At 40.5% G+C, this 11479-nt stretch overlaps 1 protein-coding gene across 5 annotated transcripts; it reads right to left on the bottom strand.

Annotated features, from left to right (window-relative positions):
• Window positions 1-1244: 1244 nt before the first annotated feature.
• Window positions 1245-9335, bottom strand: rpl28 (ribosomal protein L28). Of its 5 annotated transcripts, none has more exons than XM_084160839.1 (5): window positions 9260-9335; window positions 8319-8409; window positions 7973-8096; window positions 1974-2092; window positions 1245-1375 (listed from the first exon to the last, which is right to left on the bottom strand). In XM_084160839.1, the coding sequence occupies exons 1-5, from the start codon at window positions 9304-9306 to the stop codon at window positions 1286-1288; spliced, it is 471 nt and encodes a 156-aa protein (XP_084016965.1). In that variant the 5' UTR covers window positions 9307-9335; the 3' UTR covers window positions 1245-1285. The 5 variants fall into 5 exon arrangements, with proteins under 5 accessions (XP_084016965.1, XP_084016968.1, XP_084016967.1 ...); XM_084160842.1 differs by having other exon boundaries at window positions 9170-9277; XM_084160841.1 differs by having other exon boundaries at window positions 9220-9266.
• Window positions 9336-11479: the final 2144 nt, after the last annotated feature.

Here is an 11479-nt window from a genome sequence, read left to right as displayed (position 1 = left end):
GTGGTTAAGACCGGTTGGATGTACTGCCTAATTCTCTAAAACAACGTTGGAAGCGTCTTATTGTTGAGAAATGAACATTCAATTCTCTGGCAACAACAATGCCACTTGCACGCTCCCTCAATACATCTGTGGTATTGTGTTGTGACAAAACTGCACATTTTAGAGTTGCGTTTTGTCCCCAGCACAAGGTGCACCGGTTTAATCAGCTTCTTGATATGCCACACCTGTCAGGTGGATGGATTATCTTGACAAAGGAGAAATGCTCACGAACAGGGACGTAAACAAATTTGTGCACAAACTTTGAGAAATAAACCTTGTGTGCATATGGACAATTTCTCTGATTTTTTCTATCAGCTCATGAAACATGGGACCAAGACTTTACAAGCTGCATTGATATTTTTGTTCAGTATAGAACCCAGCATGGTGCCATTTATTAATTATGGCTATTACTATTAAATAGTATACATGTTTGCTAATAATATAATTTAATAAACAATTAAAGAATGGACAAAAGAATATCAGCATCGTTTTTTTTTTATTAGTCATTATATGCAGTTTGGAAATGTGCACTGGTGGCCAGGGAGGTATCTTTTTATTTGAATGATTGCCCACGTCAACTCTGGCGGACTCCTTTACTATAGAACTTCGTCCATTAACGAACAAGGTGGCTTCTGCACCGTTCTCATCATCACCCCCCGGTTCCAGAGAAGAAGAAAAAAGTAGCAAAAACACGAGTTAATCTTTAGAAATAAGCATCAATTAATCTGCCAAAATGAAGACAATTATGATGTAGAAGAACAATTTACATGCAGTTGTCAGCAGCAGCCGAAAGAGAGATCTGATAGTTCTGGGTTACTGCCAGACTGAGCAAAACATAGATAAGTGTGTTGAAAGCCATGTAAATCTTATGTAGGCTATTGAATCACCAATACTTATTATATATAACTTATTATGAATAATTGATACATCTCTCTGTCAGCAACATTCTTCTAATGGCGTCATGAAATAGTCCCCTCGATTGACTCCACACTTAAAAGTCACAATTAGCTTATTGTCAATGTCAGGCTGGGTCTGTAGCTCTATTTGGTATATCCCATTATAAAAATAATATTTGAATGTTGGCTGGCTAGCTTGTAACGTGGCAAATGAAAGTAGCCTAGCTTTTTCTGTTTAGCTTACAAACGTGCTAAACACATTTCTCTTTATTCTTTTTAAAATATAACAAACTTAAGACATGACAGTAGTGTTTTTCAAACCATTATTTTTTTATTAATTTCGCAACTGTTTATGCGGTTTTGGCAGCCTTGGAACGCCTCTTCTTCACCACCACAGGCTTTTGGCTCATCAGGATGGCACTGGCACGACGGAGCGCAGCCTGGGAAATCAAAGCACACCACTCAACTAATGACAAGATGTTAGACTGAGATCAATCTTTACCTCAATGTGTCAAACTCATTCCATGGAGGGCCTAGTGTCTACAAGATTACATTTTTTCCTCGGCCCTCCGTTGAATGAGTTTGACATTTGTGCTTTACCTGCTAGGTGTCTAACCATTAGCCCATCATACAACCTTAAACCCTACGAGTTTATTCAAGGTCTACAGCGGCAAGGACCAGTTTCCTGGACACTGATTAAGCCGAGAGCTGGACTAAAAAAGCTATTTCACTCGCTAATTGCCATTGAACATACTTTAGTCCAGGGCCAGGCTTAATCCATGTCAGAAAAATAAAATTGTCCCTCAGTGGGATAGATACTCAATGTCTCGGATGTAAGCTAGGGTAGCACTATAGTAGTCTTCAATCCTAGTCCTGAATCTCACAAGATATACAGGCTTTCGTTCCAACCCAGCACTAACACACCCGATTCAACATATAGTGCTGGGCTGGAACAAAAGCCTCCATACCCTGTTGGTCCCTAGGACCAATATTGTAGACCAATATAAAAACTTGAGGTTTAGTAGATAGAGGGCTCACCATGCGCAGGTCCTTCCTGTAGTTGTTCTTGCGGATGATGTGCCTCAGGCTGCTCAGAGTGGCGCGGGAGTTCTTGTTGATGGTGATCTTCTCATATGAAGTGGCAGGCTTGCGCTGGCCTAAGGAATAACAAGAAAAGGTATCATTAACATGACCAAGCTCCCTCAATTAATTAATTCAGCATCAAGCCATCATCAGTGTAAAAAAGTCAGCACACAAACCTGGCTTCCATTTCAAGGATAATTACACATGCAGTACCAGTCAGAAGTTTGGACAGACCTACTCAAGGGTTTCTTTATTTTTACTATTTTCTACATTGTAGAAAAACAGTTAAGACATCAAAACTATGAAACATCATATGGAATCATGTAGTAACCAAAATATATTTTATATTTGAGATTCTTCAAAGTAGCCACCCTTTGCCTTGATGACAGCGTTGCACACTCTTGGCATTCTCTCAACCAGCTTCACCTGGAATGCTTTTCCAACAGTCTTGAAAGAGTTCCCACAAATGCTGAGCACTTGTTGGCTGCTTTTCCTTCACTCTGTGGTCCAACTCATCCCAAACCATCTCAATTGGGTTGAGGTCGGGTGATTGTGGAGGCCAGGTCATCTGACGCAGCACTCCATCACTCTCCTTCTTGGTAAAATAGCCCTTACACAGCCTGGAGGTGTGTTGGGTCATTGTCCTGTTGAAAAACAAATGATAGTCCCACTAAGCGCAAACCAGATGGGATGGCGTATCGCTGCAGAATGCTGTGGTAGCCATGCTGGTTAAGTGTGCCTTCAATTCTAAATAAATCACAGACAGTGTCACCAGCAAAGCACCCCCACACCTCCTCCTCCATGCTTCACGGTGGGAACCACTGATGCGGAGATCATCCGTTCACCTATTCTGCGTCTCACAAAGACACGGTGGTTGGAACCAAAAATCTCACATTTGGACTCAGACCAAAGGACAGATTTCCACCGGTCTAATGTCCATTCCTCGTGTTTCTTGGCCCAAGCAAGTCTCTTCTTATTATTGGTGTCTTTTAGTAGTGGTTTCTTTGCAGCAATTCGACCATGAAGGCCTGATTCACACAGTCTCCTCTGAACAGTTGATGTTGAGATGTGTCTGTTACTTGAACTCTGTGAAGCATTTATTTGGGCTGCAATTTCTGAGGCTGGTAACTAATGAACTTATCCTCTGCAGCAGAGGTAACTCTGGGTCTTCCTTTCCTGTGGCGGTCCTCATGAGAGCCAGTTTCATCACAGCGCTTGATGGTTTTTGCAACTGCACTTGAAGAAACTTGACTGACCTTCATGTCTTAAAGTAATGGACTGTTGTTTCTCTTTGCTTATTTGAGCTGTTCTTGCCTTAATATGGACTTGGTCTTTTACCAAATAGGGCTATCTTCTGTATACCAACCCTACCTTGTCACAACACAACTGATTGGCTCAAACGCATTAAGGAAATCAATCCCACAAATGAACTTTTTGTAGTGAGCGTGCAATTGGCATGCTGACTGCAGGAATGTCCACCAAAGCTGTTGCGTAGATAATTTAATGTTCACTTCTCTACCATAAGCCGCCTCCAACTTAGTTTTAGAGAATTTGGCAGTACGTCCAACCGGCCTCACAACCGCAGACCACGTGTATGGCGTCATGTGGGCGAGCTGTTTGCTGATGTCAAAGTTGTGAACAGAGTGCCTGATGGTGGCAGTGGGGTTATGGTATGGGCAAGCATAAGCTACAGAAAACGAACACAATTGCATTTTATCAATGGCAATTTGAATGCACAGAGGTACCGTGACGAGATTCTGAGGGCTATTGTTGTGCCATTCATCCACCGCCTCATGTTTCAGTATGATAATGCACAGCCCCATGTCGCAAGGATCTGTACACTATTCCTGAAAGCTGAAAATGTCCCAGTTCTTCCATGGCTTGCATACTCACCAGATATGTCACCCATTGAGCATGTTTGGGATGCTCTGGATCAACGTGTAAGACAGCGTGTTCCAGTTTCCGCCAATATCCAGCATATGCACAGCCATTGAAGAGGAGTTGAACAACATTCCACAATCAACAGCCTATTCAACTCTAGGCGAAGGAGATGTGTCGCGCTGCATGGAGGCAAATGGTGGTCATACCTAGGGCTGTTACGGTGACCGTATTACCACCACACTGGCAGTCATGAGTCCTGACCGCAGTCAAATTCTACATGACCATTTAGTTACAGTAAGTAGGCTTCTCCAAGCTCTGATGGTCATGAGTAGCCTACCAAACTTGCTAACTGCCTGGTACTCAGCATCTCTATTGTCATTGTAATCACTCTGACATCAATACAAATGTCATTGAAAATCTAATCAAACATTTCATGAGTACCCATGAGCTCATGTTGCACAACATTCTATAGGCTATGCAATTGCGTGAGAAAACAGAGTGATGGCCTCTATTAAAAAGAGGATCCATCAGCTTTCTATAGGCATACTATATTTATCAACTTTCCTAATATTAAGCACATTGCTTCGCTTTGCAATAGGAGTATAGCCTACCTGGCTGGCATGAAAATGAACCTTGGGAAAAGCTTCCTCCATTTGCCATTTAAATGCATAGATTACATTTGTCTTTTTTCCCATGCCCCTGTTCCAAGACAGGTGCATGATAATGGTCCATTCTAAATCAAAACTAATGTCACATATATTATTTAGTATCTGTAAAGACAACATTACATTAAGAATAGGCTAATATTGTCACCCATCAGACTATCACTTGTGAATGAATGATGATATGTATTATCATTCACAAGTGGAAAAGAGCATAATTTTTTTGGGTTACTTTTTCAAATCAGTTGCAAACCTCATGTATCCTAACACGTAAGCCCATATGTTTTGATAAGTGGCCAAATAACCTCTTAAATGACGTACATTAATTCGCTTTATAGACTAACTGGCAAACATGGGCTGCGCGTGAGTTTCACATTTGGGGAAGATAATTTTCACCATGAAAATGCACTTTTATAATAAAGCATTACATACATAACCACATTTCCCTTCACTTTCGAGAACAATATTTTCCCGCTAATTGATTGCATTTTGGAACATTCGTGCTTATAGCCTACCGCCGTGTGTGCATTGCTGTGCTTCTGAAAAAAATGGCCTAATAGTTAAACATTTTAAGCTAAACAATCAGCCTCAATGATTTAAAACGTATGTTTATTAATTTGTGATCTATTGCATCCCACAACTGTCCCAGAGTATGTTTGGAATATTTATTTATTGCACAGAAGGACAAGTTGACTCATAGAATAGGTCAACTTTTGTACTATGGGGGATAGTAGATTGACATAGGCTAGTGCTTTTGTTGTTCGTTAAGCCTACTCATCTTGTCGGCTGATGAAAAGTAGGCTAAATGTGGACAGTTCTAACATCTTCAATATGAGCCTCGGAATTCGATAAGAGGGATGCGCGCAGTTGTGTCACCGATGTGTGTCTTCATTCACTTGTAGCCTACTTAATAATAATAATATGCCATTTAGCAGACGCTTTCATCCAAAGCGACTTACAGTCATGCGTGCATACATTTTTGTGTATGGGTGGTCCCGGGGATCGAGCCCACTACCTTGGCGTTACAAGCGCCGTGCTCTACCAGCTGAGCTACAGAGGACCACTACTTCTTAGCTGAAATGCCTGTGAGAAGGACCCGATCACATTACGGGCATTGGCTACATCTCAGAGAGCCATGTGAGTGAGAGGTGCTTCAGAGCACGGCAGCCGGGAGAATTAGCCTATTATATTCAGCCCAAGGGCAAAACGGCCACTTTGGCCACAAAATACATGGATTTCTTTTAGGGGGCATTACAGTCATACAAGGGGGATGCCGCCAGGAAATTTGAGGCCTGGTGAGAATATTATCAAGTGCTTGTCAAATTGTGAAAGAGACCGATTAAGTATGTGCAGCTTTTTTTCAAATCATCATTAGAGTCCCATCTTGCAGCCTTAGAATGTATTAAAAATCAAAACATATAGCCCAATGTTTGTATCACAACTAAAGTTGCATAAATAACCAAATTTAGCATATAGGAGGATCACTTTCTTTGTTAACACAGAATAGCAGCATGTGCGCACTTCCTTTGAAATCGTTGGAAAAAATATCCTTTCTATTGTATTAAGCTATGTTCAATTTTATTCTTCATACTATAAAATATTTTTTTAATAATCCACAAAATTCTAAGCAAATCTTGTCTGATAAATGAACTAGTGTAGCTCACAGCCATATGGCATAGCCAGATCAGGGCCTGACATAAGGACAACTCAGAGTATGTTATTCTGTTCCTCTGAAATAGACTACATTTTTACATTTACATTTTACATTTTTAGTCATTTAGCAGACGCTCTTATCCAGAGCGACTTACAGTTAGTGATTACATATATATATTTTTTATACTGGCCCCCCGTGGGAAACGAACCCACAACCCTGGCGTTGCAAACACCATGCTCTATCAACTGAGCTACATCCCTGCCGGCCATTCCCTCCCCCACCCTGGACGACGCTGGGCCAATTGTGCGCCGCCCATGAGTCTCCCGGTCGCGGCCACCTGCAACAGAGCCTGGATTCGAACCAGGATCTCTAGTGGCACAGTTAAGACCACTGCGCCACTCAGGAGACGTTTTCTTCATATCATGTTTCTTTAGACCTGTCAAAAATAAATAATGGATTTATTTTGAAGGTGTAGGCTATATTAAATTGTTTGAGACTTTTTTTAAATGTAGATGTTCCAAAGGTCTGCATCAGTGGCTTGTAGGCAATGGGTGGAAGCCAGGAGATGCTAAACGTGTTTATGCTAATTAACGGTCAATTACCGTGAGACCGGCAGTTATTTGCTTGACAATGACCGCCACAGCCCTAGACACACTAAATACTGACTGATTTTCTGATCCATGCCCATACCTTATTTTAAAAAAAGGTATCTGTGACCAACAGATGCATATCTGTATTCCCAGTCGTGGAATCCATAGGTTAGGGCCTAATTTATTTATTTCAATTGACTGATATATGAACTGTAACTGTAAAATCTTTGAAATTGTTGTGTATTCGGAAAGTATTCAGATTCCTTCCCTTTGCCCACATTTTTTACATTACAGCCTTATTCTAAAATGGTTTAAATAAAACATTTCCCTCATCAATCTACACACAATACCCCATAATGACAAAGCAAAAAATATGTTTAGACATTTTTACTCATTTATAAAAACTATTACTGAAATACCTTATTTACATTAGTATTCAGTCCCTTTGCTATTAGACTCGAAATTGAGCTCAGGTGCATCCTATTTCAATTGATCATCCTTGAGATGTTTCTACATCTTGATTGGAGTCCACCTGTGGTAAATTCAATTGATTGAACATCATTTGGAAAGGCACACCTGTCTATACAAGGTCCCACAGTTGACAGTGCATGTCAGAGTAAAAACCAAGCAATGAGGTTGAAGGAATTGTCCGTATCTCATCAAGAATGTATCAGAGGCCACCAAAATAGCACTCCTCCGGCAGAAAAATTCCAAGGCCTCCCCCGACTGGCTACCTTTTCCGTTTGGCTGGCTGCTCCATGTACTTGTGGAAAACACTGTATAATGTAGATAATGTATTCTACTGTACTACTTACTGACATATATCTAATGAATTTTCTTGCTTGATCATGTAACACGTAATTATCCTTGAAATAGAAGCCAGGTGTGTGCCGGACATTTAACACTGATGATTGCTTAATGCAGAAACATTTGATTTTCACCTTTTATTTCTGCACTATAAACTTTTTTGGCCGTATTGAGGTTTAAATAAAAATCTATATTTTTTGCATTCTAGCCTCAAAGAAATAAATCCAAAACTTCGACATCTGAGAGTCTCCCATTTCTTCCAGTATTCTAAATTTGACTCCTACGCACCTGAAACCGACACCATTTCGTATAAAGGACTTTAAAATATCTATCATTTGTATTATGGTGAACCATGTTTACCTGCGCGCTTCTTCAGCACAACAACGACACCCTTGCCATCAGCTGCAGGTTGAACACCCACAGTCTTTCTGTGCACTAGGCCGTTGAAACGGAAGGAGTTCTTGGACTTCAGGTTGTTGGGCTCCTGGTAAACAAATGAGAAATAGTTGTTTACTAAATCGGCAGCATGGACAAATACTGCAACAAGTCCCTGCATGGTCAATCATGTACGTTCAGACCATAGACAAATTCCCAACACACTCAAAGAGCATCTGACTGCATGCATGAACTACTTCATGATCCACCAGGTATGTGGGGTACTCTTACTAGGACCACTAATTCTTGGCCACCTGTCAGTTGTACTCACGGTACTGTAGGTCTGTCCATTTCTCTTGATGAGGAAGCTGGAGCAGTTCCTAATGACCATCCACTGCAGATGAGACGACATGTTGACAAACCTGAGGCAGACAAGAAACGTTAATTCAAGTTAGTCAAGTCACATAATTAATAACAGTAACCAAAGCCACATTTGCCCCCAAAAACTAACGTTACCTTACTCTCAGTACTAGTTCTACTAACGTTTGCTAAAAAACAGGATTTAAAACAGCAATTTTGCAGATCAATTTTGAGTCCCCTTTCCTGTAGTTGTCAAAATGTACTTAACTACCATCCATGCTGGCTAACTGAAGTTAATTGAATTTACTAACTTAAATGGCTAGAGAGTTTTTCCTAACAACCGTGTTTCTACATCTGCATTGTTTGCTGTTTGGGGTTTTACGCTGGGTTTCTGTGTAGCATTTTGTGACATCTGCTGATGTAAAAAGGGCTTTATAAATCAATTTGATTGATTGGGTAGGAAGTTACAGTAGTTAACTAACTAGATAAAATACATGAACATGGTTCAGTGGCGTGGAGACTGTACACGGTGTTGTCAAACCCTTCCACTGTATTTCCGATTAAAGGCATCAATGAATGCATTACACCATGCCAAGAATTTATAAAATTGACACTAATATTAGTTAAAGCAGATTACAGATTACAAATGAGGACAAAGAGCGAAGACCCGGGTTCTTGCATAGTCTGAACAACCTCACCAGGCTAGCATAGCAGGCGGATTTTGGGCCTAGCAGCAGGATGACAGATTTGAAGTACTTACATTAAACATTCAATCAAAAATATCGGTACAGATAATATCACACTTTTGTAATAAGAACTTACGTTATGTTGTTAAACAATTAGCAATCTAAACAGACTGGTCAAAAATTTACTTTTGCATACCACGACCCGCACACGAAGAGACCACGTTACCTTTCAGCGGAGGAAGAGGATAGAAAAGGGCGGAAACCGGATGACATTGACTATTTGATAGATCCTTGCACCAAAGACATTACACTATGAAGATTGGCAGAAACTGAACTCCCGGATAACGCTTGTAGGCGATGTCATGGCGACGTTGGCGAGCTAAACTCATGCGCTGAAACACGTCATTGGGTCTCTAACTGTCGTCTCGCGCCTAGCTGCGCATGTGGATGCCGTCAAATCAAAGGCACTCCTTCGATTTAAAGTTGTTTTTGACGAAAATGAAAACGTGTCAGTTTATCACTTTCACAATATTGGAGTAATAACATGTTCAACTACTTAATACATTGTCTCAAATCTAGGTTGTGCCTTTAGATTTACAAAAAAGTAACCAATAAAGGAATAATTTTTCACTTCTCTCATTGACTTCTCAAACCCCAAACCCCGGCCTGGTCTGTTTGGTCTGTTTGGGTTTCGCAAGCTTTCCCGGAAGTTTCGCGAAGTTGCGCCTCTTGGTTTAGAAATTCGTCACTAGTTACCACAGTCACAAAGTCATAAACCCCGCCCATTTCTACAATTTATCTTCTTAAAATCTGATTTGAAACCTAACCCTAACCACACTGCTAACCTTATGCCTAACCCTAACCTTAAATTAAACGAAAAATCACTATTTGGTTTTCTTGAATTTTTACGATTTATACTTTGTGGCTGTGGTAACTAGTGGAAACAGGTTAGAAACTCTGTGCCTGCACGTTTAAATCAATTTTTGCCGAGTGAAAATCTGAAGATTAAACAAAAGTCTGATCATTTCCAGTAGTGTTTTTAAAATGATGTTAATGTTTGAATATTGAAATGAAATATTTCATTTGACACTACACTGCACTTTTTCTTCAAATGAATGTTGGAGGGACACTATTGGTCGGAAGCTGGAGAGAGGAAATGGCGACTGTGCATGAATCTGAAAGTGCGGCAAGTGAATGTATTATTATTAATATTATTATTATTTTATTTTGTATTATTATTTATTGCAAGAATAATAACAATATTACACTTCAATACAGGGACATTCCTGTGAATAGAATGACAAATTTAAATAATAAAAGACCAGACGAACCCAACCCCCCCCCCCCCAATATCCCCCCACCCCCATATAATTCAGGACATCATTTATATGTGACAATGAGACATTAACAGACATTCAGAGACATGACTTTCGTAGGATTCGTAGGCTAGTGAGTAAATCTCCATTACCATCGGTTCTATTGGCCAACGTGCAATCACTGGAAAACAAACTCAATGATCTACGGTCGAGACTATCCTACCAACGGGACATTAAAAACTGTAATATCTTATGTTTCACAGAGTCGTGGCTGAACGACAACACATATAATATAGAGCTGGCTGGGTTTTCCGGCATCGGTAGGACAAAGCAGCTACGTCTGGTAAGTGTGTCTATTTGTCAAAAACAGCTGGTGCGCAATGTCTAATATTAAAGAAGTCTCGACGTGTTGCTCGCCTGAGGTAGAGTACCTCATGATAAACTGTAGACCACACTATCTATCAAGAGAGTTTTCATCTATATTATTTCTAGCTGTCTATTTACCACCACAAACCGATGCTGGCACTAAGACCGCACTCAACGAGCTGTATAAGGCCATAAGCAAACAGGAAAATGCTCATCCAGAAGCGGCACTCCTAGTGGCCGGGGACTTTAATGCAGGGAAACTTAAATCAGTTTTTACCTCATTTCTACCAGCATGTCACATGTGCAACCAGAGGAAAAAAAACTCTACACAACCTTTACTCCACACACAGAGATGCATACAAAGCTCTCCCTCGCCCTCCATTTGGCAATTCTGACCATAATTCTATCCTCCTGATTCCTGTCTACAAGCAAAAACTAAAGCAGGAATTTCAGTGACTCGCTCAATACGGAAGTGGTCAGATGACGCGGATGCTACGCTACAGGACTGTTTTGCTAGCACAGACTGGAATATGTTGATAATGGCGCCGAAGGAGATGACTGCCGTTTTACAGGCTCCTAACCAATTGTGCTATTGTATGTGTTTTTTCGCGTTATTTGTATCTTATTTTGTACATAATGTTTCTGCCACCGTCTCTTATGACCGAAAAGAGCTTCTGGATATCAGAACAGCGATTACTGACCTCGTACTGGACAAAAAAAAAGTATATAACGAGTCGGAGGCAAAGTATTTTCTTCAGAAACCC

Source organism: Coregonus lavaretus (genome assembly GCF_964263955.1).
Source record: "Coregonus lavaretus genome assembly, chromosome: 4".
NCBI lineage: Eukaryota > Metazoa > Chordata > Actinopteri > Salmoniformes > Salmonidae > Coregonus > Coregonus lavaretus.
Note: the sequence above shows the minus strand (reverse complement) of the source record. Positions and strands in the feature narration are given on the sequence as shown.